Genomic DNA, 27,627 nt, shown 5'->3' on the forward strand with positions numbered 1-27,627 from the left:
GCTGCAGCTTATGTTGACTTTGGCCAAGTGGCTTATTATCCTAACTAGGAGATGTTTGTAAATATGCCCAGAAATTTCTAATATATTTTACAAGCCAGGCGCAAGCTGTCAGCCTGAAGCACATCCATAGCAGAGCCATTTCCTCGGCATTCTTCCTATAAATTAGACAAATGCCCAGACTATTTAAGGCAGCAGTTCACTTCACAGAGCAAGATTTCTTAACACAGGTCCCAGGAGAAATGTGCCTACCTACCTCATCGGCACGATTTTGGGAGCTGAGGCTTTCTCCCAAAAGGGTTGCTCAGCACACACTCACCGTCCTTGCAGCATCCTTTTCCCAACCAAGCACACGCCTCCCCCCTCCATCTGCAAGCCAGGAAGAGTCAGCGTAGGGGAGTGCAGGCTGTGCCTTTCTCTCGTGCGCACACGGCAAATCCCAGAGCTTTCTGCCTGGAATCCCCCTGAGTCAACGAACAGCTGGGTTTCTATCCGAGTCAGGAGGCAGCTCTCGGAGGAACATCTGGCTCCGGTCTCTATCTTGTCTGCTGCTCCTTCACACATCTACTTCCTTAAAAAGAGCTTACTGGGGAGGGAAGCAGGAGGGAAAACTGGCTCCAGGTTCTTTTGACTACTTAAAGAGGACCACCCTGTTGCATTGTCAAACAAAAGTTATATATTTCCTACAAAAAATAAAACACTTAAATAAGGGAGACAATTAGATGTAGTTGCATTTGCCTATGGCACTGCAGCTCCAACATCTTTGGGACGACTGGGAGGTTTACATGCAAGAATGCTGTGTGCCGCTCGCCTTCTCTTCAGTTTGAGTTCCCAGGGTGTTTAAGAGGGGGGTCTGCACAGAAAGGGCTGAGCGAAACCTTTGGGTGTTTGGGGGAGTTGTATTAAACATTAAGCAGGGATGTCAGTCCACCCAGCCTTGCAGATGAAACACTTGCTTTGCAAATTGCCCCAGAAGAAGCTGGTGGCAATCTTTTTAGAGGCTCGTATTGCTTGGTGTGAATAACAGTGGTCAAGTGTCTTCTCCAACAATTTCCAAATAAGTGCAAGCCAAATGAGAGAGGAGAAGAACAAAGGATGCTGCTGTGGGGCAATAGATTTGAGGGAAAAAATTGTGATTTTGTAGTCAGTCAAATATGGAATGTGCTGATGGTTCCTTAAGATTTTCTAATGGAAAAATCATAAGCTGCAAATAGTTAAATCAGAGTCTCTATTTCTCAGCAAACATCTTAAATTACACATAAAAATCTCTTAAACGCCTCAGCTTAAGGGAGGCCCTGGCTAGCTCTAGATCCTTCGCCTTTTGGGGATTTCACAGCAGACCACCCACTGGGAAAATGAAAAGTTGGCATCTCTACCACTGTGGCACTTTTTTCTGCAGACGAGTCCCTAAAATACTATCCTTTTGTCCCTGGGGAGACGAAATTAAAAGGTCTAACCTGGTCAACATGATTTGACAAACTAGGGAGGTATAAATCACCCATGACATGACACTCTCTAAACTATTAGGTACTCTATTTACATGTATTTGGACCAAATGTCCTGCTTCACCCCGCTACTTACATGTAATGTAATCAGCCCACACTTGTGCAAATAAGTCTACAATTTCACGCAGAGACATGCTATATGCTGTAGATGCCTTGTCTCAGATAATGAGCAAGTTGTATTAATTATTATAAATCTGTCCCAGCCTATTAAAGTCTTTCCTTAATGATGTTGCAGTGAAGTGGCTGCTTCATTCTGAGTCAGTTTCTCCTGGAGCTACGCTTGCCTTTTTGATTGAAACCTTTTGTGGCGCTTAGTGGAGGTAGGCTATTTCCAGTTTATAGGCCAACAAGCCACTTTATCTGTAGAGACTTTTATGAAGATTATGCTCTTCACCTGAATAAAAGGCCTGGAGTTGGAACTGCTAATCTTATGTATGCAAAAAAAAAAAAATTAACAAAAATGAATGCATGCATTATGCCCAATAAGTGCCCATTGCTAGGTAGAAATTAGGGATTTTGTTTGCTGTCCATATACCGAAATGATCTTCCTCACCAAGTTAGCTGAGCGTTTCACAACCACCAACGCGCTTTTATATTCACACCACACGGGACACAATTGTTGCTCTAGTTCAGGTAAGAGCAGGTGAAAGTGGTACCTGACAAAGTATACCTGAACCAAGCCGGCATGGCATATGAACTACACAGGGCTTTCCCAGGTGCCCATCTCCTCTGGCCCACACCAAGGACCTGATGAGAACACATTGTGGTTCCCTCTTAGCTTCCTTGCATGCCTGGTTTCCTTCCCGTGGTTGAATATATGGCTATTCAACATGGTTTTGACTGCTTAAAGCATTATACCAAACTAGATGGCTAGGATATGCACCTGGATCTGAAGGTCTGGAAGCATCCCAGATCCATCAGTTTAAACACAGTCTTAGTGGTTTGACCTTGTCCTTGTGCCTGAAATGTGAACTAGCGCTGGTGTCCTGCATTTCGCTGAGTTCAGCAGATGCACAGCCAGTTTGATACCTAGTTAGATGGGCTCAGCTTTAGGAGCTGCCATTTTGCAGGATGGGCCAGTAACACCACGGCCAAGGGCCCTACATGTAGAAGGGTCCAGGAGACACGGTGTGTCTGTCCGACCTTCTGTGCTAAAGGCACATGCACATGCACTCACATGCATAATATCCAGCAACCGTCTCATCCTCTTGGTACAAGGGACCCAAACCCGACTCAGCCCCCAGCTCCCTTGGGGTTTTACTGTTTGCTCACATAGGAAGTTGGGAGAGAAGAGTTCACTTTCAGAGGAAAGAGAGGTCCCATCCATAAACACTTCACAGGGCAAACGGGAGAGTGGGAAGCAGCTGAAAGATGCGTTAGCACAGTGTCTCCAGTCCACAGCAACTCTTGCAGGAGCCTCAGCTACAGTCTAAAACATCAAGACCCCCTTGGGGTACTGTAAAGCGCATCCAGCACCAGTTACTAAGCTAGATTGCATGACAGCATTTTAATCACAGAGGCCACAGAGCCAGGATTACATATCTAATGTCATGCCCTTAAGAGTTAAGTGGTGTTGGACTATAGCGTTACGTGTAGATGAGTGTCAGATGCAGTCTTGAATTTCTTGCCAGGATATCAATAACTGCTTTTTGTGATTTTCTACTTTTCACTCATTTGGCTAAAGTCCATGTTTGCAGCCTCAAATCAGGCATCTCCTAATGGACAGAGTGAGGCTTTTCTTTGCCCCACTGGGAGACCTCACTGTGCTGAGGACAACCCCTCCAGCAGGTATCTTCTCAAAGGGAAGCACCCCACAGTTCCCTCCAATGGAAATGATGGCAGGACAGGACCGGCAGGTTTATTCTTAAGGCCTGTGCTAGGCTCTGCTATTCTCTTCGTAACAGCCTGGCATTCATAATCCTCTGGGATAGTCCAAGTGGGCATTCTGCCCACAACACTCCACGTGCTCTGCTTGCATATATGTGTAAACTAAATTTTGCAGTGAAATTAATCAGATGCCATGAAGAATAACAAAGAATAAATTATGAGAATCATCATTGCCTTTTTAGAAACTGCATTAAGATGACCAACTTAGCTGTCCTATTTTCCCTCTGTAAGCTTATTTCAACTAGATTTCTTTTAAGAAAGTGAAAGTCTGCCATTAAAATAAGTCAGTAAAACATAATTGCTTGGGTATCGTCACCAAAGAATTCACATTTATCACTCCTGTAACATACCACCCCTGAGCTGATCTAGAGGGCACATAGACTTTTCTTAATATGACCGCACATTGGCTTCAGTGGCATTGTATTCGACGAAGGTTTCTTCTTGTGACAGTCTCTGCATAAGACTTCTCACAGGGACCAGAAATAAGATCTCTTTTCTTCTTCTCAAGCTGCTTCATCTTTTCTTCTTACTCCTCCTTTGGCTTCATTTCTCCAGCCAGAAAAGAAAAGTAAGGGAACTGCTCCACGATTTCTAATACAACAGGTTTCTAACACAAGGCTGCATTGTTGTCTGCTCATGCCCACAACCTCCAGACAGAGTCAGCATGGTCTTCGTAGCCTGGGCTGCAGGTTCTCTGAAAAGCCTTCACAGAGCTCCTTTGGAGGGTTTCCTCCAATTTTATTTCATCCTAATTTCCCTAAACATCAGAAATACCCTGGTCCCAAACAGCTGATCAATTTCTGTGGTGGGACATTAAGTATTTTCTGGTTGGGAATTTTTTTTTTCATGCCCTGTTGAATCGACAAGCGCATCACAGCTTCTGCTCCTTCCAGCGCGAGGAGGAAAACGCTACACTGACCAGTGTAGGCCCGTAATATTGCCATGTAAACAATGCTCGCTCGGGTCCCCAAGCTGTGTTATTTATGTCCCCAGAATCGACAGTTCTACCGGAGGGGATTTGAGTGGTCTCAAATGGCAGCGCCTGGCCATCGCAAGAATTAAGTACTCCGTTGTCACAGAGAGAATTGTTAGAGCTGTGCTCCAGTTTCAGAAGCCTTTTTGTTACGAAGACAGAAAAATGCAACATTCCCTGCGCCCTAGACAATTAAAAGGAAATACCCTATAAGACGCTGAGAGCCTACAACTGTCACTAAGTCAGCAATGAGGCTGCTTCTCCGGGTAATTAATATCCCTTTTTGTTGCAAAAAAAAAAACCAAACAAATCACCCCTGTCAGCAGGAGCCATTTTCCCTGCTCTGTATCGGGGGCTGAAGTTTTGAACAGCATCTCAGGTGCATGGACCAGAACTTAAAAAAATGGCCTGTGCTATGAAACATCGCTCCCCACGTCCTTTGCTCGGACTCGCGGAGCCATAGCTGTTGACATGCAAGAATGGCTGTCACCCTGATTGTGTCACACTGACATTATTTGTCAGGGATGTTGCTGGTCACCCACTGATTACAAGCTAAAGTCTCCGACCTCCTGGCTCAGCCAGCAGTTACAAGTACATCAAGTACGACAAAGGTGTCCCTTAACGTCCAAATAAACCATGAGAATAAAGCCCGACTGCATGTTGGTGTTAACAAAACACATGGAGTATTTTTATCTCTGGAAAGCTATTTCCTATTTGTAATACTACTTGAAGCCGCTTCCAAGTCTCCATTTGATGTTACTTGTATTCATATATTTTATATGTCTTGTTTTTGTTTTCCAAACATGTTTATTAAAAAATGTTCTCGGGGCAATGGCCCTTGTGGTAGGAATTTCTGTTTAGGGGGAAGAATACCAGAGTTGGAGGTTTTTGCCAGCAGGATGTGAAAGCTGAAGGAAATAACAATGACTGGGGCTAGAGATTTGTCACAGGGAGTTAGAAAGCGAAAATTTACAGTCTGGCCATGAGACAGTCCAGGCTAAAGCCATGAATTTATAGGAAGCATTGCCAAAAGCTGGATATTATTATTTTAATCAAACTCTGTTTTACTTTGCACTAAAAAAACGTGAATTGCCAGAGACTTCGGCTCCACAGATAGAGTAGAAAGGGCAGAAGAGCCACCTCCATCTCCATTGCTCTTCCCATCCCAGCTGAGGAGTGGGAAGCACACGTGACCTTCCCTGGAGAAATCATGGGAATTCAACCGCCCCAAACCTCATAGGGAGAGTTTCTGCCTGCTTGGGACCTCCCCTCGCACTCAGCACTGCCAGCTCAGGCTCTGCTGACTTCAAAGGAGCACCAAACGGGCTGGGACCCACTCTCACACCGACACGCCGTCCTCCAGCCTGGCAAGAATCACTTCACTCCTCAGCTCTGCATCCACCAAATCGGGTGCAAGGATTTGCGGCTTGGGAGGTTGAAAACAACTGCATAGGTACAGGGCTCATAGATTCCTGCTCCTCTCCAGACAATGCAGCCTTGAAAGTGCCCAGCAAGGATTTTCATAAAGGAAAGGTTTTATGCTCCTTTATGCTTGTATTGTCCCGATGACCTTAATTGTTGTTTGGGGTTTTTTTTTAATTGAATGACAGAAAAGAGTTCACTTTTATCTTAACAGTATGAGGTCTGGATCTGCTGGAAAATCACTTGTGAGACCTCTGGATCTCCTTTTGCACAGAAGTAGCCACTTATATTTATTGCTTTACATATGGCCACAATCCAGCAAATCACTCAAGCATGTGAATAACTTTAAGCATGGAAGTAGTCCCCCGTGAGCCAGTGGAACTACCATCACACTAAATATATACATCAAGTGATGAGCCCGGCTCCACCCTCGTGTTTTCCTGAGTGCTGCCATTTCTCCACATACACACCCAGCAGGCCAGGGGCTTGCTCCTCGGGTTCCTTTCCAGTTGCATAAATCTCAGTCGCAGATTTAAATTGTGGGCTGCATTGATTGCTGCATGCTCATCGATCCTTGCCCATGCCTACACACCAAGGCTGCGCAGCACTGCGCTCCCTTCGGATTAAATATTCTTCCTTTTTCCCCTTTAATCCGGAGAAAAATACGTAACGAATTTGCAGGGGGGAGCCTTGCTGAGTTTTATAGGACCCTGATGCCATATATGAGTATCTCTTCTTATCACACACACAGAGGCACAGTCCCCCTCGGAGGGCGGGAGCAGCAGGGACATCTGCGAGCCGCCCCACCTTAGTTGGCCCCGGGGGGAGGGGGCTCCCGCCGCCTTGGAGGGCCAAGGGCCGTGTCTGTCCAGCTTCTTTCTCTCCCTCCCCGCAGTTTGGAGGGAGCGGGGCGGCCCCAGCGCCCTCGACGGCTGCGGCCGCCGGCACCTCGGGTGTCCCCCCGGGGGCCCCGCTCGCCTCCCGGGGGAGAGGCCGCATGCCGCCCCCGGGCTGCCCGCACCCCACCCCGGGGCATGCGGGACCGGAGTTAGGAGGGCAGACGGCCGGCGGGATTTCGGGGGAGGGGGAAGAGGGTAGAGGAGGGGGTGGCAAACGCTCCGTAGCAACGGTAAGACGTGAAGCCGAGACCACTAAGCGCATACCAAGATTTATAGGTGGACTTTACAGGACGTTTTGCTACAACCTGGGAGATGAGTCATTTTTATACGTAGCGTGTTACCCCGCGGGGCCGCTCCAGCCGGTTAATGTTCAACGCGGGCGGGGCTTGGCGGCGGGCACAAGCCCGCGGCCGGGGAAGGGGCTGCGGCCGTCGCGGGGGCTGGCCCCGCTCCGCGCCCGGCCCCGCAGCGCCCAGCGGCCCCACAGCCCCCGGGGAGGCGGCGGGCTGCGGCTTGGCAGCGGAGGAGGTGGGGGGGAAACCCTTAAAAAAAGGTCAAACGGAAGAAGAGAGTGGGAGGCCATCACGCCCCCCCTCCGATTCACCGATGCGGTCTGTGCGTGGCCAGCCCCTGCGTGGCCGTGCGGGGCTACAGCGGCCGGAGCTTCCCTCTCATCTGCGGGCAGCGGCTGCAGAGCACAGCCCGCACAGCACTCTATGCGTGTGTGTGTCTGTGTCTGTGTGTATACGTATATGTATGTGTAACACATACATACGCGTGTGTGTGTGTATATATATGCGGGCGTAAATCTGAGCCTCTTCAGAGGTGGGGAGACCCACCGGGCCGGAGGCGGGCCTCTCCCACACTCACGCTTCACACACACAGGCACACTTGTACACACGCACACACACACGGGCACAGGGCTCACACGGCTCCTTCCCCAGCGCTGCGCCTCGCCGCCCGGGCAGGGGGTGGAGGCCGAAGGGCTCCCGCCTCTTCCTCACGGCCGGAGCAAGGCACCCGCGGACTCTCGCTCCCGGGTGGGCTACTGGGGGCTTTGTGGCTTCTTTTACTTTCTTTTCTTTTCTTCCCCCCGCCCCGGTTTTGGGCTGGCGGTCAGTCGCGTCCATCCTCCGCTCCCGGCGGCGGGCTCCAGCCGCGCACACCGCGCCGCTCTCCCGCGGGGCTGGGGCCGGCTCAGCCCAGAGCCCCGGGGGACTTGGCTTTGCAGAGCCGCAGCCGCGGAGGGCTTCACCTGCCCGAGCGGCCCGGCCGCCCGCTCCCCGCGTGGAGTCAGGCCCAGGCTCTTCCCGAGGCGGTGCCGCGGGAGGTGACCTGTCCCCACCTCGGTCACGCTACCTTCCTCCCGTGGGGCTGAAGTCCGTGAGGCCCCCGCTCGCACGCTGCGATCGCCGGACTGCGCCGCAGAAGGTGCCGGGCGAGGGCCGGTGGCGGCCGTGCGGGGTCGCGGGGCCGGGGCCGGGCCGGTGGCCCCCCTGGGCAGGCGCAAGCCCGCCCTCCGAGAAAGCAGGGCCGGCGCGGTTGCCGCTGTGGCAGCGGCAGCGTTTGCTCTCCCCGGCCTGGATCCGCGGTGGCGGGAGAGACCCGCGCTGCCCCCCGCGCCCCCGTCGCAGCCCTCCGCCTTCGGGGCGGGCGGGGGGTGGTCGCAGCCGCAAGGGAGAAAGCGAGCAAACAAGCCCCCCCTAGCCCCCGAAACCACTGATCGACCGGGGGAAATTCATCCGGCACCGGCAAAGCCCTGGCTGGCCGGGCGGGCAGCGCGCAGCTCCCCGCGCCCCCCGCGCAGGGGCGCGGAGCACCGGCTCGGCTCTGCCCGGCACAAGCGGGGGCCGAGTTGGCGAAAAGCGGCCTCGAACGGCTTTTTTTTAAATTAAAAAAAGACCTCGCCGCTAAAAATTTGCAAGTGAGGGTTTCTTTTATTTCCTCTCTTTTCTTCTCTGAGGAGAAGATGCAGGCGCCTGGAGAAATTAATTCCGAAAAGGGCTCGTATTTAGAAAACTAGAAAGATTTATCAACCAGTTAGTCCGGCATTGTACGGAGCTCCGAAGGTGTAAATCCTTCCTAGTTCCTGGATTATTGACTGTTACGGTCTATCGGGTGCATAATGTTCAGACATACACATGTGTAACACGCGTACTAAAGCAGGCATTTAGCAAGGTAAATTATATGCCCCGAAAACGCGTAGGTATTGGCCTGAACCGGGCTGTGCGACCCCCCCCACCCCACTCGCACACCCCCGCAACCCCCTCCGCGCCCGCGCAGCGCTGCCCGCCCGGCCGGCGGTGGCCGCGGGGGACAGCGGGCTGCAAAGCCGCCCCGCGCCCCGCCGGCTGCCGCCGCCGCGCCCGCCCCAGGACGCGGCAAAACGGCTTTTGGGAAAAAGTTCCCCGGGCTCAGATGTCAACTGTTTTCCCAAGGAAGTTATTTCCCTCCAAAAATGCTAATCAATCTCGTAAGGGGGAAAAAGGGTTCTTTTATTTTGTAGGTATAAACAAACGTACAGGTATGTAAAGATCGGTGTCTGGCTATTTTAGGGAGGCACACGCGGACGAGCGCACACGTACATAAAGACAACGCAAAGAGAGGGCAGAGGGAAGCGCGCAGAAAGTAACCCAGAGGAGATATGTCGATATTTACGTGTAATTTTGACCTTCGCGGGCGCGCCGATCCGACTGCCGGGGCCCTGCGCACGCCGCCGGGGTTCAGAGTGCGGGAAGGCACCGCCCGGGAACAAAAGAGCGGAGCCGAGCCGGGACGCGGCTCCGGGGCGCCGAGGGACCCCGCGCCCCCCGGCTGGAAGGGGCGCGCTCCCGGCGCCGCTCCGCGCCCGCGGCCGCAGCCTCGGGGGGCGGCGGGGGCTGCGCGGGGGCCGCGCGGGCGCGGGCCGGGGCCGGCGGGGCTGTGGATTGGGATGTGGATTGGGATGTGGACTGGGATGTGGATCGGGAGGCAGACGGCGCTGCCCGCTCGCACGCCCGGCGCGGGGGGCCGCGCAGCAGGCGGCCCGGAGCGGCCTTCCCGAGGGCCGGGGGAGCCGGGGGGGGTGCGAGCCCGTTGTTTAACCCCTCTCCCCGCCGCTTCTCCAAATAGATATTCTGCAAATTCCCCAGTTCGTTGTGGCTTCCCCCCCTCCCCGTACGGCCTCCATTGTTCCAGGTTCACGCTGCCACCGCCGATAAGGGGAAGGAAAGCCCCCGGAAAAAAAAAAACCATCCCAGAAGAAGAAAAAACACGACCCAAGATTTTGATTTACGACCTAATCAAAACATTATATCTTTGGTCAAGTGGCGCAGAAAAATGATGACCCTCAAGGCTTCAGCTAGGGGGAGAAAGAAATTCAGATTACACTCGGAGTGATTTATGTCCTCTCTGAGCGGTCACGTTGATTTTTCATCGTTTGAGCCATTACACAGTAGAGTGGAAAACTCTGATCCAATATTTTTTTGGTCCGGAAACGGTATATATTATTCTTCTAAAGGTATATGCGTATGCTATATATTATATATATTTTCTTTCTCCACGCACACACATATTTAAATATATATACGGACTTTTATATATATATATATATATATAAAAAAGAGAGGACTATAAATAACCAATGCCACCGAGAAGAAACGAGAGCCGAAAAGAGCGTGTAAAATACCGTGCCGATACCCGCAGCGATCCCCTCGCTGATTTCCAAGCCCGTCCCGCCGAGAGGGTTTGGGCAGAAAAGCACCCGCATTTCTCCGGCTTCCCCGATCCCCGAGGGGGGCTCCCGGGCTGCCAGCCCCTGGCCGGCGTCGCCCCCAGACCTTCCGCCCGCAGCCCAGCGAGGAGGAGGAGGAGGAAGGGGACATTTTTGGACGCCCCTGGCACTCACCCGGGTGAGGTGTTGACACGGTGCGGAAAAACCGAGGGGAGCGGCGTTGGGTCGGGGCGGCGGCGAGGCCGGGCACGCCGGGGGGCGGGGGGGCCGCCCGCCTCCCCCCCCCCCGCCCCAAGCACGGAGGCTGTCTCGCTCCATCGCCCCCCTGGCAACAACACACGGAGGAAAAGAAAACAGAAAAACGGGTAAAGAAAAAAAAAAAAGGGGGGGGGGGGAGAAGAGAAAAATTAGTTGATAAAAAAGGGGGAAAAAAATAAAATAAAAATGGGGGGGGGGGAAGTGGGGGCTGGGGTCTGCCCACTCCGCAAATGGGAACACGCGGGGGGCTCCGCTTTCGGGCGGGGGAAGAGTTTTCCCCGTGGGAAAGCGCAGGGCGCTGACCTCTCCCCTCTCCCCCTTTTCTCTGCTCCTCTCCCTGCCTAACGCCGGGGGGGACACCCCTCTCCGCGGTGTCCGCCCGCCCGCCGGGGGAGCCCGGGGGTGGGCGAGGGCTCCGCGAGCGCGCAAATTGCGCGCTCGCGGAGCCCTCGCCCACCCCCGGGCTCCCCCGGCGGCTCCTCCCGGCCTCACAAAAGCGCGCAAGGAGCGCGCAAAGGCCGCGCAAGGGGCAAGCTCGCCCCCACCGCGGCGAGTTTCCTCCCTGCCGTCCCCTGCCCACCTCGCCACTTTACGCGCCTGCGGAATTTCTTCGCGTATCGATATTCCCGCCGGGTCCTGCCGCCGCCGCCGCCGTCGTCTCGTTCCCCCCCCCCCCCCCCCCGCCCCCGCCAGCCCCTCCTTGCCCGCCCGGGGTGTGAGCCGATGGGAGGGCCGAGCAGCAATTCATCATGATTTGTTTCAATTGTCCGGCGATGGCAAAGTTATAATCCTGTATAATTTCACGAACAAGCAGGTTGAGAATGAATGGGTCGATATTATTTAAAACAAAACACACGAGAGCACGACCTTTCCCTTCAACGACGTGTTGCAGCACGAAGTCGCAGGAAACTCGGGGCTAACCTCTCAACCCCCGCGCTCCGCGGGGTTGCGGTTATTTGGGCTGCTCTTTGTTTCTCTTCATGTCTGAAAGGGGGATTTGGAAATAGAAATGTAATATTACATGAAGGATCTCCCCGCTGAAGGGAGAAGGTGAGCGCAAGGGGCGGCAAAGGGGACAGATTGTTTTGAACAGGAGCAGTTTGTTTGCAAACTGGCTTTTCCTTTTTTTCTTTTTTTACCCCCACCCCCTCTTCTTTAATGTAATAAAAGCTTCCTTCACAGCGGGAGAAATTTATGCTCGAGATACAGCAACTTTGTGGCTGGTAATTCTCGAGGCCAACGATGTCAAATAATCCATTTTCTCGGGGCTGCGGGGGGGAATAAAGGGATCCTGCTGCACGGAAGGCAGCGTGTGCAAGCCCCGCGTTTCTCTAGCATGCAACGTTGGCGCGAGGGATTTTTTTTTTTTTTTAACGTGAAAAAAATGCCAGCATTTATTTGTATTGCAATAAAAAGTACTGCCCTGTGTTTCCAGAGAACGAGATCCAGTGTCAACGATCAGTCAATCACTGCAGACCAGTTACCGGTGCGCAGCTTGGCTCAGTAAATAAAAATCCAGACAAAACTGTATGCTGTATATTTTACTCCCATGAAATAAAACACATTTTTTTCATGTTTGCTGAAAAGTAAAACAATAATATTGTACGAAATGTTATACACAGGGCATGTTTTACATTGCAATATCAGAAACATCATTGCATCCACCAGAGGTACTATTCTAAAACTGATATTCACACAATGTTTTTTTTTTAATAATTATATGTTAGAAACATACAGTGTCGCATTTAGTATATACATTCCCTTGCTCGCAAGCGAAAAAATCCTAATCGCTTCTGTGTAACATGCTTTATTTTAAAGCCTAACCTTTTAAAAACACTGTTGTGATATTACTAACAACTGCTTTTATAAAATTAATTTGACATTTCGATATATATACATCCTTTCAGTCATTTTTATGTTAACAATGCTAAACTTAAAAAATAACAAGCTTATAGTAACATTAAAATGTCATATCATATCCAGTCAAACATTTGTCCATATATATATATATATATATGTCCTTGTAACTGTTGAAATACTCTTGGTGAAAGAAAGATCTCAGAATCTGTAGGAGGTCCTTTGAAAACAAAGGAACTATCTTATTTCAGTGGTTTCCTCTTTTTTTCCTCTCTCTCTCTCTGTCTCTTCCTCTCTCTTTCTCTGCCTCTCTCTGATTTTTCCTCCTTTCTCTTTCTCTCTAGTGCCCATTACTTTCTAGTGTAATTCTCAGTCTCTGCGGGAAATGGGGAGGGATTCCCATGCAGTGTTTCCTACTCGGGTGTCTCACACGGGTCTGTCCACCGCGTACTGGCAAGCGCTCAGGTTGGAAGCGGGGTTCTGCACGCTGGCATAGCCAAAACTGGAGTGCTGCTTGGCTTTAAGTCTCAGACTCGCCAAGCTTGAGTTACATGTGTCCCTATAAACATACGGAGGTGTTGGAGGAGCATAAGGACAGGCTGGCGTTGGCACTGCAGAATTCAGGGAGGGATTGCTCAGGTTGTTCAAGTTATTCAGGCTGTTGAGGCTGGAGCCGGGGACCCCGGTGACTGCAGAGGGTACCATGCTTGAAGACATACTCATGGAGGAGATGGAGTTTGGAGGGGAGAACATGCTCTGAGAAGACAGAGGGTTGACATTCATGGAGTTGAAGAAAGGAAAGCTTTTGGTGGAGAGGGAAGCGGAGGTCAGGCCCTTGGCTGCCCAGTTGTTGTACGAGTAGCCGGGGTACATGTCATCGTAGGGCTGCATGAGGCCGTTAAACTGTGGACCGAAGCCGTTTTTGCAAAGCTCGGCTTGCTGGTTCCTCTCTCTCTTTCTCCATTTGGCTCTGCGGTTCTTGAACCAAACCTTTGGAAACGGGGGGAGAGGGAGGGAGGGAGATGCGAGACGCGAGTTAGTCAGGAACCACCACCACTGCCGCAGCCCTTCGCAAGCCCTCGGGGCAACAGCCGAGCGTGTCCGTATATACATATACATATATATATATGTATAAAAAGTGTACGTACATACATATATATACACACACACACACACACACACACATATCTAGGTTCGCCTCCTCCTCTACGGAGCCCCGCGCTGGGCCGGGGCCGCCGAGCACCCCCCGGGCCCCGGTGCCGCCGGGGTTTAGCAAGGCTGATCCTTGCCCGCGCCATTCCTCCCCCCGCCCCCCCCCGGCATAATTTGCGATGCTCTAATTCGAGCCACAGCGGCCAACGCTTCCTTCTTCTTCTTTTTTTACCTCCCTCGTTTCTCTCTCTTTTTCTTCCCTCCTTCCTTGGCTTATTCCGCACTGGAGCCATCCAGGGGAAATACAAAAGTGCAAAAGCGAGGGCAAAACGCCTGGAAACCCGCGGAATTTTAAAGCGATGTTTCCTATTACGGGGAAGGAGGGGGAAGCCAGCAACTAATAAATCCTTGCTTCAGTTTGTTAAAGCTACAAGTTCCTCCTGCGCGAAAGCTTCCAGAGCCGAAAACCACTTTCTAAAGAAACTTGTTCGACTGCTCTTTGGCGACAAAAAAGGGGAAAAAAAAGGGAAGAAAAAACATCGCCATTTAACAACGTGCTAGATGAGATCTAAGGGACCCTCCCCGCAGACAATGGGGAAGACGTGCCGTTTCCCAATCCACATCTGGGTGTCTGACCCGTCGGGCAGCCGCCAGCAGCAGCCTTACGGTGTGTATTGGAGCCGCCCCGGGGTGTTGGCGGGAGCCCCCCCGGCCGACCCGGGCAGGGGCCAGCCGGGCACCACGGGGACAGGCCCCGTCTGGCGGCACCGCGCCGCCCGAAACCAAAACCCCCCGCGAAAGCCGCGCCGCGACCGACACGGCTTCGTGCTCCGGCGACGCACCAGCCCCGGCCGGGCCCCGCTCCCCGCCGCGGGGCTGCCCCGGCCCCGCACACCGCCGGCCCGGGGCGGAGAGCCGGCCCCGCTCGCTGCTGCCCCCGGTTCTCACTGCCTCGCTTTCCTCAAGCCACCGCGGGGAGAGGATTTACGTGGGGTTTCCGAAAATCTGGGGTTTCGGCCCGTTTGAGGGCTTTTTTCTGGTGTTTTTTTCCCCCGGCGCAGCGTTTGCACGCGAGCAGGATCGGGCCTCGGTATCTCTGCAGCGCCGTGATGGTCCCATAAATCTCAGAGGGGGGAAAGGGCGGAGAGAGACGCTCGTCGAATTGTGAAACCAAAAGAAAGAGAAAATGCAAGGAAGGGCACGTCGGGAGTGCCTCGGAGTGAAGTAAAAGCCCTTGTGTATTTTACATCTTTTTCTCATTAGAGGCAGCGCAGGTTGCAGCCTGTTCCAAGTTGCTTTCTTGGCTAATGTTTTCATTAGCGTTTCGATCAAAAGGAGCAGGACGCATTGCACGGTGAGGGCGAAACGTGCAGCAAACCATATTCCGGAGAGAGAGAGAGATCCCAATCTGTCTCGCTTTGACAGAAATGTCCTGCTCTGCCCTGCTTTTGTGCAAAGGCTCTGAAGTTTGCACACAAACCGAAATCGAAAGCAGCTGCAAACATTTCAGCCCTCCTCCCTTCCCCCCCCCGCCCCGACCCCCGTTGCTCGGAGCCGGGGTGTCGTGTCGGGACTTACCCTAACCCTGGCCTCGGTGAGGTTGGTCCAGACGGCGATCTCCTCCCGGGTGGACATGTCCGGGTAGCGATTCCGCTGGAAGGTGGCCTCCAGCTCCTGCAGCTGCTGGCTGGTGAAGTGAGTCCGCTGCCGCCGCTGCCTCTTCTTCTTGGAGGGGTCCTCGGGCCCCGCATCCTCGTTCTTGCTCTGCTGGCTCTTATCTTTCTCTGTAAGGGGGGGAAGCCAAAAACAACAAAGCGGAAAACGAGGGCGCCTCAGCCTCCGAAGCCTCCTCTCCAGCGGCCGGGGAAGGGCTTGTCCCCAGCGCCGCCGGATCCCACAGACTGCCCCTAATGCGGCTCGGCGGTGTAATGATTAACCCGCCCGGCCTCCCGCCGCCGCGGCCCCTCCGCGCCCCGTGGGCACCCACGGGTGGGCTTCTCCCGGGGGAACAGCCACCGCCGGGGGAGCGGGACAAAGCCGCCTCTCCGCCTGTATGTGTGCAAGTTTTTCGCCTATCCATATATGCAAGTCTTTCGCCTGCCGATGTATGCAAGTTTTTCGCCTGTCGATATACGCAAATTTTTCGCCTACGTGTACCCGTATTGTTCTCCCACCTGTATACATGTAATCCGTATTATTTGCCTATCTATACCCGTATTATTCGCCTGCCTGTATTGTGCTATTCCTCTGCCTGTATCCGAATTATTCGCCCGTCTGTACCCACACCATTCGCCTATCTACACCCATATTTGTCTGTCTGTACTCGTATTATTCGTCGATCTGTATTATTCGCCCATCTGTATCCGTATAATTCGCCCACCGGCGTACATGTTATTCGCCAACCGCTGTGCATGCCATTCGCCTATCCTTACACATGTCATTATCTTTCTATACGCCGGCACACAGGCACGAAAAAACACGACACGGGTCTCGGCTCGGGTGCGGGGCATTCCCGAGCAGAGGGACGGCGGCGGCGGCGCATCGCGGGCCGCAGGGCTGCCGGGGTCGCTGGCCGGGCCGGGCCGGGCAGGGGCAGGGCAGGGGAGGGCAGCGGGGCGCCCGGCGGGCGGGGGTCCCTGTCGCTCGCCCCCTCTTACCTGCGGCCTCGGGGCTGGAGGTGTCGGAGATGGTGTGCACCTCCAGCCGGTGCTTGGCGGACTCCAGGGAGGAGCGCGCCTGCCCCGGCGCCAGCGCCGTCGCCATGGCCAGCGCGGGCTGGTGGTGGTGGCAAGATGATGAAGAGGAGGAGGAGGAAGGTGAGGAGGAGCACAGCTTATTCCCGGCTCCCAGGCGCTCCAGGCTTAACGGGTCCTTCATGCAGTTCATCGGCAAAAGGACGCCAAAGTCTACGTGCGCGCCTGGGGGGTCGATAGGAGAAGGTGTGCGTGTGTCTGTAGGTGTCGGTACGTGTAGGAGGGTCGGCGCGGCGCCCCCTCCGCGGGCGCGGAGCAGCCCGGCGGCTCCGGGGGGTCAGGGCTGCTGGGCGGGGAGCCGCGTCGGGGCGGGCGGCGCTCGGCTAGCGCCCGGGCGGCACGGCGAGCCCAGAAGCCCCCGCCGCCCGGGGGGGCGCGGCGGCGGCGACAGGCGAGCGGGCGAGTCCGGTCCTGCGAGAGCCGTCACGGCGACACGGCTGCTCCCCGGCCGGCGGCCCCCGGCCCGCCGCGGGGCTCCGCGGGGCGGGGGCGGCGAGGCGCGGCGGCGCTCCGCGGGGCGCTCCTCTCCGCTGCCCGCGCATGGACCCGCGCCGCGCCGCGGCCGGCCCCGCACCGCATCAGCTCAGCCGCTTCCCTCTTGGCCTGACATCTTAAACCGGCGGCGGCCTTCCCCGCGCCGGCACGTCACCCGCCCCCGCCCCGCCCCCGCCCCGCCCCTCCGCCGCCCGCCGCGCCCCGCCCCGCGCCCCGCCCCGCCCCGCCCCGCCCGCGCAGCCCTGCGCGGCCCCGGCCGCCCCCCGCGCTCTCTCGGCAGCGGGCGCACCCGCCCCCCGAACCCTCGCGTTTTCCGCCCGGTTTGCCCCGCGGGTGGTACCCGCGCCCGGAGAGCCCGGCCTCCGCCGGCCGGCCCACGGGGCGCCCCGTCGGGGCGGCTCCGGGCACGCCCGCTCCGCTCCGCGCCCCTCCGCGGCTCGCCGCGCTGCCTTCCGCGCTCGCGGACCTGCGGGGGTGAGGAGCGGAAAGCTGGCGCTGACAGAGGCGCTGCGGCAAGAAGGAAGAAAGCGAGGAAGCCCCAGGCCCGATTCCCTCGTTAGGGAGGGGGTGGAAAACAAACGGGAGGGGCGTGCGGCCGGCCGGCCGGCGGATCTTTGACTGGTAACAGCAGTAGTAGCAGTAACGGCTACAGCAGCGACAACTCATCACGAACGACGACAATAACCACCCCTCAGCGGCGCGGCTACGGAAAGCTTCACATCACACTCAGAGGAGTAAGGAAGAGCGTGCACATCCCAGCCCCTGAGCGCTTGTAATAACCCCCGCGCTCGCCGGCCGTCATGTCTCCCTCTGCCTGCACCGAAGGCGGAGAAAACGGGGAAAAAAATCCTCTCCCCGGCACTGCCATTCCCGTCCCCTCCTTGCAGCCGGGTTTCCAACAGCGAGGCCCCGAGGAGGCTTTTCCATCCCGGTTTTACACCTTATTCGCGCAGCGATCCGCAGGGATCGTTTCCTCCGCTCGGCGGGGACCCGCAGGGACCGTCCCGCTTCCCGGCGCGGCGCCCCGACCAGCCCCCGAACCCGCGCCCACGAAAGCCGTTTGCGGAGTTCGGCCGAGCCCCGCACCGGGCCGGGCGCCGGCACACTAACCTCTCACGCGCGGCCTCCCCACCACCCCCCCTCCGAGGTTTGGGGGGGGGCAGGATTTGACCCCTCGCCCCCGGGCAGCGGCAGGAGGGGGACGGGCCGCGCCGTCCCGCCGTCCCCGCTCACGGGCCCCCTAGCAGCGCGGGGGCGAGGCTGCTGTGGACCCGGGTCTCGCAGGAGGAAGGAGGAGCGGGGCTGTTTCCAGCGGGTCTAACGCGGGGGCAGGTTGCCCTCCCGTGTTGGTCAGGATCTCCCGGGGCAGAGGAGCCTGTCCCCGAGCCCTGCCCCGCAGAGCCGGCACTGCCCCCGGGGAGCCGCGGCCCTGTTAGGGATGGGGAGCCCGAGGGAGCCCAGGGACCGAAAATGCAGGTTGCGGCTCTATCTTCAATTGCTCTGCACGGTCACGGGCGTCGAAAATTTACCGAAAGCTTCCCCTCGATGTGGCCCTCCACACCCACATCCCAGCGCCCAAACTTTTCTGTATCCCGTTGCTTACCTTCCCCCCCCCCCCCCCCCCGCCCCCGCAAGGGTCCTTCTTAGTCGCTGATGCTCGTTTGAGGTACATATCATCCCTCGCAATCTTACTTATCGCTAAATTATACATATTACTTTCGCAGCCTGTTAGTAAAGAAGGTTAAATTAATTTACATTCTGCTCATTATCTGGTGTTTAAATGACGTGTTTTTATCCCTGAGATTTGGCAAAGAATCTCTTTCCTCAGACCCCACAGCGTTTCGACGGAGACAATGCTCTTACATTTGTAGTGGATTTTAATCTGATAAGACTCTAATTTGCTTAAGTCTTTTAAATAGGGGGTTTAAAATGATTCTAGCCGTTTTCTTATTGAATTTCCTCTAATTCCCCCAAGATCATAAAGTATATGTGTAAAGTAAATATTTCCTCCCTTTGCACCGGCAGCAGATGACCTATAACTAAGTCAATATGAATCCAGCTCCATTCCGCACAATTTGTTTACCAATCATATCCCACTTTCTTCTTAACCTCTCGCTACCTCCGTGGTCCTGCACCCAGAAATCCACCCCCCCCCCGCCCCAGCCTTTCCCCACCACGGGACCGCGCCAAGGCCGCGGGCGCGGAGCTGCCCCGGCCCCGGCAAGCGGCCGCGGCCTCGGCCTCCCTGCGAGGGGCACTGGGAGGGGGCGCTGCCCTTCTCCAGCCCCCACGTCGGGGTTGTAACCAACCTGCAAAGCCCTGGGGAGGGGGAGACGGAGGGAGAGGGGATACGGTGGTATCCCCCCCCTTTTTTTTCTTTCAAGGGGGCAATGCAGCCCTCTCGCAGATGAACACAAACACCCCCCCCCCCCTTTCCTTTTCTTTTTTTGCATTCGTTTATTTTTAGTTAGCTTAGGGAAATGTTGGCTTCTTCCGCCGCGGCTCGAAAGGAAAAGTCCCTTCCCGGCTGCGCGGCGCAGAGCGCTTTTTACGCGCTTTATGCGCTTGCAGGGCGCAGCGCCGGTGCCCGCCGGTGCCCGCCCCGCCGCGGCCCTCTCTGTCCCGGGACACTCGGCGGGGGCAGGCGGGTCCCGACCCGCTCCCCCCAGGGAAGGGGGAGAGGAGGAGCCGGGCCCGGCCACCGCGCCGCCCTCCCGCTCCTTCTCAGCGCCAGCCCCGCGTCCCCCAACTCCAGCCGGGACAGACCCTCCGGCCGTCCCCGCGTCCCCAGAAGCGGGGCACAGCACCGGCCCGGGCCCCGGCAGCCCGAAGGGAGAGGGTGCCGGCATTTCCTTACATGCCTTTGATTAAAACTCCCCCACCCCGGGCAGGAGGGGAGCTACCACGCGGCATTAGTTGTCATGGTGACCATAAATCACGTAAATCCAAAAATACCCACCTATAATCTGAGATGAAGCTTTTATTTCCCGAGTGAAATAATATTTTAAAAGCTGTCAGCCAACCGAAAAACAACCTAATTGTAGTCACCCAAGTAATATATTAGCGGTAAAGGTTTCAATTAAAATGTCAAAAGCGTTTTTAATTTTTTTTTTTTTTTTTTTTTTTCTGCTGGAAGCTCCCATCCCCTTTCGGGTTCGGGTCCTGGCCGCGAAGCCGCCCCGGCCGGCTCACCCGCGTACCGACTGTCCGCGCCTGCTCCGCGGGGTTGCCACCCCAAAAAAAAATATTTGGGGGAATTCTCCCCTTCCCCTTTCGCCCGGCGTGCGGAGGACGCACCCCGGTGGGCTGCGAAAAACGGGGGTTAGGGGCTGCTCCCGACCCCGCCCCACCTTCTGCATTTGCTTTTTAATTTTGTTTTTTTTTTTTCTTCCCCCGAGGGTGCTTTTCGACCTCCCGCTCCCGCCGGCGGAGCTGGCGGCCCGGGATCCCCGGTGCTGGCCCCGGTGCGGGAGGCGGGCGGGCCGGGAGCGGGGCCGGGAGCTGAGCGGCTCGGCCAGGGGTGCCGGGGGTGGCCAGACCCACTGCGGATATTTATTTTCCCACTTTTCCTTTATGTCCTTACGGGATCGTTGTTTCTAGGCGCAATACTCTCCTAAATGGATAAATTGGTTCTTATGTAGAGTCTCCAGCTAGTCCTGTTGTCTTTTACCTTTGGCTTGTTGTCTTTCGCCTATCTCGGATTACCGGGTATTCTCCTCGATGAAGAGCCATTAATTACCCATTCAGTCAATATTAGGAAGACTACAGAGCTTTTTACATAGGATTAAGAAGACATCAGATTGTTCCGTTAGTATATTCCTACTCACGAATAAGCTTTCGTTATACATTTAGTTTTCCCTGGAGTGAGGCTAACAACTGCTGCATGTATTATCCTCAGACGACGACGACGACGACGGGGGGGGAGAGGGGGGGAAGGAAATTATATCTCCGAAGCGCATTAAATAACTTTTAATTTGCGCTTGGCGGGGGCTGCGGGAAGGGGCGCGCATCTTCCCCGGCGCCGCGCAGGAGCAGCGCACCGGCGGACTGCCTCCGCCCCGGCCAGGGGAGACCCCGGCTCCACCGCTCGGGTCACAGCTCCGGGGACGAATTTGGCCGCGTTATGTGGCGGGGAGGGTGCCGCTGAGCTCTGCCTGGCGGCCCCGCGGCGGCAGCGACGCTCCGGCCGCCCCCGCTCCGACTCCGCCTCGGCCCCCCCCCGACCGCTCCCTCCCGCGGGGGCGGAGGCTGCGCGCCCCCTTCGTCCCGGGGCTCAAAAAAGGCACCGGGGGCCTTTGCTTTGCACGCTGCCGTGTCTTCAGCTGATCCGGACGGAAAGCTGAATCAGCGCTGGGTTTTTTGTTTTTGAAGAAGAGACGTTAAGTTACGGAATATTCAGACCAAAGAATATTTTTCTTTTAAAAGAGTTGAAACAATCAATTTGTGATGCTGAATGATGATATAAGGCGGAATGTCATGTCAACGTTTTATGTTGGAGGCTGCCGTTTCAGCAATACCCAGATTATCGATTACAGGAAAGGATTCCTCAAGTAGAATTCACACTGCTAACAAATTGTATAGATTATACACACACACACACACACACACACACACACACACACGTACACACACACACACACACGAATAGTTTAAGCGTCCTCCCGCCCTGCATAAAAATTATTCGAATAAACCCACCAGCAACCATTTACGCATGCTGGGGGGCTGCCGAAGCGTGGGCTGAAGTTTTCCTGATTTTGTGGGACTGGTCACCCGGCAGCAATTTTCCCGTCTCTCTGGGTAAACATGACACCCGCCGGGCTGCGTTTGACACTCTAGGCTGCAATAATATTTTCATACTTTCCCACTTTCCTTTCCCCGGCGTGGCCACGGACCCGTTTCTTCTGGAATATCCTTCCCTCCCCGCGTCCCCTTCCCCGCGGGAACCCAGCGCGCCCGTGTCGTTTTGGAGGGTCTCCTACCGGCTTTCGTTTCCTCCTTTCACGGGAGCATCGATTTGACCAAACATTCGCGTTTTTTACTACTATTACCGATGCTGCTTGTTAGGGATTATTGTCCTTGTGCCCACCGGCGGTGCCTAACTCGCGGAATTACCTGTCCGCCCTCGCAATTTCCGAAACTGAACTCTGACGGAGGGGGTCCCAGAAAGCCCCTGCTCCGCTTCCCCGCCTCTCACCCAGCCCGCCCCGAGGACCAGACGTTTTGGGAGGTAAATCCCATAAAGCACGAAGTCCTGACAGTCAGGCAAGGCAAAAATCAACGAGCACCGCGCGATTAAAAAGCAAATCAAAGCCAAGACCCAACAAAACCCGCCCGAATCACGAGAAGACACCCGTGATTTCTACGATTTGCAGCGAGTCGCCCAGGCAGCTCAGGGCGTCTCAGGACTTGCCATTATCCGTCGCACAGAGACACGGACTGGCACCGCACACGGGGATCACCCCCACGTCTGCAGGGATATAGCCGCACATCTGCAGGCGTACAGCCGCGTCCGCGGTCGTTCCGCGCTCCCCTTCCCCGTGAACGGGAAGGTTTTGATAGTCGGGCAACCCCGCGCTGCTTCTTCGGCTCAGACTTACATTTTCATTAACGGCATTAAAGGTGTTTAGATAGCAGTTTCCCCTGCAGCCCGACGGGTAAAAACCAGGCCGGCTGATACGGTCACGAGGCAGGAAATTTTGCGTGTACTACAATAATCCGGGTTCATAATTGATGGTTAAGAAAATAACCATTTGTTTCTCGGCGGAGGAAGTAAAAGTTACCGTGTCAGGGAGCATATGTGGATATTACTTTTATAAATACTTAGTCGAATAAAGCTGGCGTGGAAGGGCTCATAAATTTATTATATCAGAAGGTCCCCACTTTCCCATTAGATCGTGCTGAGGGCTTTGATTAAGACCACCTGTTCGTCGGGAGGAAAAGGCAGGGGAGCGTAAAAAGGCCTTTCTTATTTGCAAACCATATATAAAGCAATGTCACCCTTCCTTTCCACATTATTTAACACTTATTACCGGCGGCGGGAAAAAGTGCCAGACCCCGGTAAAGCCTATTTGTGCACAATTTAATATCACGTATGTTTCCGGGATTAAAAATTATCGGCTCGTAATACCTTCGCGTTTGGAATTACCCCGGATTTTGCTCGCTAACCTTCCTTTAGCCTGAGCGTTTCTTCTTCTAGGGGTTTTGATGTCCAGCTAGCAAATCCTGCTTAAACTCTCCGGGGGAGGGTGGACTCGGGAAGGGGACGTGGCTCCTCCCGAAATCACTGGATGTTATTTGAGAAATAGCGAGCTGTTTGGCCAAACAGGGTTAATACAGAATTCTTACAAGGAAGTGTTTAACCACGAGACCAGGAATACGTGCATTATTAATTCACTCTAGTTTCCTGTATTATTAATTCAGGTTAATATATTTTATTTAAACAAAATTACGTTTATCTTGGATTAAACAGTCTCTCGAAATACAGAGCGCTTGTTTTCTTCTTTGTAATATGTTTGCATTGCTGTTTTTCTTTACCACTCCTCGGGCTCGCCTACCAGACCCCCTGAAACGGGCAGGGGAAGAGAAGGCAGGAGCTCGCTCTGCCTGCAGACGGGGCGCCGCGGGGGTGCCTGCCTCTGGGGGCAGGAGAGGGCCGGCGGCTTGTTCACGGGCGGGGGGGGGTCAAAAAGTAGAAAATAAAAATAAATACGAGAGCGGCGCTGCCGGTATCCGAACGGCGCGCTGACAGCGATGCTTTTTTGGGGGGGGACGCGCTGGCGGCGGCTGTTAGTGCGCGCCTGCAGCCGCGGGGGTGCCCGCGCACCCCCCTTCCCCTTTCCCGCGGCCGCGCATCTGCAGGCGCAAGTGGCGCCCGGGCGCGAAGCCGCGCCGCGCTGCGCGGCCGGCGGGCAGCAGAGGGCGCCCTGGCGCCGCGCAGGCGGGCCCGGCGCGGAGCTCCCGCCCGCCGCCCCGGCAGCGCGGCCCGCGGAGGGGCGCGGAGGGGGCCGCCGCTTACCATTGGCGCTGGGGGGCGGCCGCCCGAAGAGCTTGCTGCCGGCGGGCTCCTTGCGGCCCTCCGGCGCCTCGCTGAGCTCCCCCTTTTTGACGTCCGCCTCCTTGGAGAAAAGACACTCGACGGCGGCGGGCTGCGCCCCTGGGGACGGGGACACGGGGGGGGGACACACACGACAGGGGAGGGGCGGTCAGCGCCCGCTGCTGCGCACCCCTCCGCGGAGGCGCCGCCGCTTCCCGGGGGCTGCCCCGCCTGGCTCCGCACCCGCGCACCGCACCGCAGCGGGGCCGCCGCGCCGCCGGCCCGGCGGGAGAAGGTTTCTCTTACCTAGCTGAACACAGGCGGAGACAAGTTTGCGGCAGTTGGACTCCATTACCCGTTACCTGCAAAAGATGAAGGCACCGGAGTTTTAAAACAGTAATTCCGGGAGTGAAAAACAAATGCAAAAAAGAAACCCAGCCGCCCGGCAGCCACGTCGCAGCGACGCTGGCGGGACCCCCACCTTTCCCCAGCGACGTCCGCGCGGTGCCCCCTCTCCCCGCCTCAACCTCGGGTCCCACCCGAGCCGCACCACGGAATAGGTGCAAAACTCCCGTGGCTGGGAGCCCGTCGGACCGCTCGGCCTCCCTCCACCCCTCGTTATTTGGGGACGTGGAGCAGGTCCCCGAACCTGGCGGCCGTGCTCTGCCTCGGGGCACCCCGACCGCCGTCCCAGGGGTGCCGTAGGGCAGCGGGTACCGGCAGCCGGCCCTCCTGCGCGGCGGGAGATGCGCGGCCGCGGCCGCGCCCGCCGAGGCCCCGGTCCCCGGCTGCGCCTCCGCGCCCTCCGGCCGCCGCCGGCGCCTCCCCCGGCCTGAGAGGTTGGGCAGTAAAATCACGGGATTAGTGCCTGATTGAGATGTCTGTTCGTGAGATATTACAAAATTCATTATCACATCTCTCTACTAACTCGATATGAAGTAACACAGATGGGATTTTATTAGTCCAGGCTTCAAATGTTTACTTATGATAATTTCGGGGGAAATTTGCATGTCACCATCATTTCGGTAATCTTTCTTCTTCTTCTTCGCCTCTTTTTTAATGTCTGAACCGGGCGCATTATTAGCTGGTGCTTAGAAATACGGCAGCCTGGAGCCGAGGCACGTTTGGGATGAGCAGCGCCAGCCGCAGCGCCGGCCGTGCGGGGCCCCGCCGCCCCCGGCCCCGCCGCCCTCCGCCGGGCAGGCAGGATGGGACCAGGGGAAAAAGGGGAGGAAAGGGAGGGGAAAAAAAAAAGGGGGGGGGGCCAAAGAAGGGGGAGAATGGGAAGGTGCGGTTATCGGGACTCCTCCGGCTCTCGTTGTGACACGGCGGTTTCTGTTCAAAGCTGAAGGACGCCTGGCAGAAACACCGCTCCCTCCAGCAGCCGGGCCTAGCACACGAGCTGTGCCTAAATTAATCGGGGAGGCGATTAAGAGAACCTTAATTCTTCGCCGATGGTCCTTAAATCGGGACAGTTCTCCGTCAGGATTAGTCCTGCATGACAAATTCAGCTGCCCTCTCCCGCCGCCTGCCTCGATGGCTGACTGATCTCACGAGTGGGGACACAGAGCTCCCCCCACGCACACGCACCGCCACCGAGGGGAAGTTTTTCCTCTCTCCTGAATCGCCGGTCTCCTCGGAGAAAAGTGCCTTTCCCGGACGGATTATCATTCCCTCCTCGCTCTCGGTTGCCCGTACTGCTCCTTCCCTTTCTGCTCTCCGTATCCTCTTTTAATTTTTGTTGCAAACCACATCGCAGCGCGGGGCCAAGCGCAGCGAGAAGCGTTTTCCTATTGTCTCCGGCCCGGAGACTCAAACGAAAGCAACTCCACTTGCTTTTCCATTTCCACTTCTCCGAGCACTCCTCCGCTCGCAATTAAATACCTCGGCACCGCCGTGCACTCACAGCCCAGGCAATCGCACCGGCCGTGCGAGCTTTCCCTTTCTCCGCGGCTTGCGGGGCCCGCTCAGCAGCAACCTGCTCGGAGCACTCCGGCTGTAACAACTGCAGGGCGCGGACAAAAAAGCGGTGTCACGCGGGATTTATTTTATTTTTTTTTTTCCTGTGGGTATCTATCGCTATTCTTTCGAGGAGAAAAAAAACCCAACACAACCCCCCAAGAAAACAGAGTCCCCCGGCAAACATCTCAGCAACGCCCGAAATACTGAGGTCCGTGATTTCGGCGGGAGGGTTTGTGTCAGAGGCCCGCGGCCGCTGCCGGTGGCTCTCAAACGAAACGGGGGCTCTGTGCGGGGCCTACCCCTCCGCGGTGCCCGCAGGGGCAGCCGGGCCCCGCCGCTCCCCCGCGGGCTGTGCCGGGGGGTCCCGGCCGCGGGGCCCGCAGCCGGCGCGGCAGACCCGCCCGCCCGATTTTCCGGCGCCCCGAGCCCGGGCCGGCGCCGCTGCCGTCCCCGGCCCGGCCGCGCGGCTCCGCGGCGGGAAGGCGCTGCCTGCGCGGCCGCTCCGCGGGGCCGGGCGCGGCGGGGCCGGTTCCCCCGCGCCTGCCCCGCCGGGGGAGGCCGGGGCCGGCACGGCGGGGAAACGGCGCGGGGGCAGCGCTCGCTCCCCTCGCCGCCAGCCCTGCGGGACGGGCCGCAGCCGCCCGGGAGGACATCAGCAACTCGAGCCCGCAGCACCCTGCCCGGCCGGCCCGCGGCCCCGCCGGCCGGCCCGCGGTGCACAGAGCCGGGACCGGCCGGGTCCGCAGCCCCGCGCCCGGCCCGCCGACGCCCCCCGAGACCCCCCCACTCACCGGGGCCGGCTGCGCTGTCCGCCCCGCTGCTCGCGCTGCTGGTGCCGGTGCTGCCGGGGGCAGCGGGGCCGCGCCGGGCTCCTGCGCTGGCTGCGGGGCCGCGGAGCCGCCGCCGCCGCTGGCTCCCTCCTTCCCCGGCCCTCCCGCGCCCCCGCCCCGCCCCGCCCGCCTCCCCGGGCCCTGACGTCACACAAGCTCCGCCGAGCGCGCCCCGCCGCCGCGGGGCCGGGCCGGGCCGGGCGGCTCCGCGGCGCTCCGCGGGCAGGGGGCAGGAAGGACAAAAGGCGGCGGAGGCGGCGCGGCGGCGGGCTAGGTAGCCAGAGGAGAACCGAGGTGAGGGAGGGCGGCCGCGGCCCCTCCGCGCCCGCGCAGGGCGCGCCCCGCTCCGCTCCGCCCGGCCGGAACAAGTAACTGTAGCCAAAGTTTCCCGGGCCGGGCCGGCGGCTGTCCTTGCACCAGGTGTGAAGAGGGATCGCCAACCCATTGTGAGAGCTCTCGGTTTCCTTTTTTAACCCACTTTTTTGTAATTTTTTTTTTATTTTTACTTTTTCTATTTTCTTTTTTTTAATTCCCGGGGGTCCTTGTTCGTGCCCGTATCGCTAGCGCAGGGCCGGGGTAGCCGAAACCCTGCCGCTCATCCCTGTTACTGGCCTTGCCTCGTTTACGGACGATAGCGAGAAAAGACTACGGCAGGCTCTCTCCCCCTTTCCCCCAAACGACACCGACCTGGCGCCAGGGGGGAATTTATTTTCGATTTTGCGATGTTTTCCGTGTTAAAGAAAATAACGAAGTCGGATGTCTCTGTTTAGACCAAACTAAAGCGATGGCTTTTTCTCGCAGCGTTTCCGCGGCTTTGTTTATAGAGGGACCACACGAAAATAAAATAGGCGCTTTCTTAACTCGGAGGCTGCACCTGATCTCTTTGTGGCTA

The 27,627-nt window shown here is 56.7% G+C and overlaps 1 protein-coding gene across 3 annotated transcripts; it reads right to left on the bottom strand.

Annotated features, from left to right (window-relative positions):
* Positions 1-12,183: 12,183 nt before the first annotated feature.
* PITX2 (paired like homeodomain 2) lies at positions 12,184-26,789 on the bottom strand. 3 transcript variants are annotated; one of them, XM_076336904.1, is made up of 6 exons: positions 26,697-26,789; positions 24,250-24,305; positions 23,926-24,063; positions 16,320-16,580; positions 15,241-15,446; positions 12,184-13,500 (listed from the first exon to the last, which is right to left on the bottom strand). In XM_076336904.1, exons 2-6 carry the CDS (start codon positions 24,293-24,295, stop codon positions 12,937-12,939), a joined length of 1,215 nt encoding a protein of 404 aa, XP_076193019.1. In that variant the 5' UTR covers positions 24,296-24,305; positions 26,697-26,789; the 3' UTR covers positions 12,184-12,936. The 3 variants fall into 3 exon arrangements, with proteins under 3 accessions (XP_076193019.1, XP_076193017.1, XP_076193018.1); XM_076336902.1 differs by lacking the exon at positions 16,320-16,580; XM_076336903.1 differs by lacking the exons at positions 16,320-16,580; positions 23,926-24,063.
* Between the last annotated feature and the right edge of the window lie 838 nt (positions 26,790-27,627).

This window comes from Aptenodytes patagonicus, chromosome 4, assembly GCF_965638725.1.
Source record: "Aptenodytes patagonicus chromosome 4, bAptPat1.pri.cur, whole genome shotgun sequence".
Classification (NCBI taxonomy): domain Eukaryota; kingdom Metazoa; phylum Chordata; class Aves; order Sphenisciformes; family Spheniscidae; genus Aptenodytes; species Aptenodytes patagonicus.

What these genes read in the sequence shown, in the direction of transcription:
- PITX2 (XM_076336904.1), bottom strand. Translation starts at nt 24,295, where the DNA reads ATGGAGTCCAACTGCCGCAAACTTGTCTCCGCCTGTGTTCAGCTAG. An exon ending in CTCCGCCTGTGTTCAGCTAG is followed by an intron (nt 24,064 to 24,249) that starts GTAAGAGAAACC and finishes CCCCGTCCCCAG; the next exon opens with GGGCGCAGCCCGCCGCCGTC. An exon ending in TCACCGAGGCCAGGGTTAGG is followed by an intron (nt 13,501 to 15,240) that starts GTAAGTCCCGAC and finishes CCGTTTCCAAAG; the next exon opens with GTTTGGTTCAAGAACCGCAG.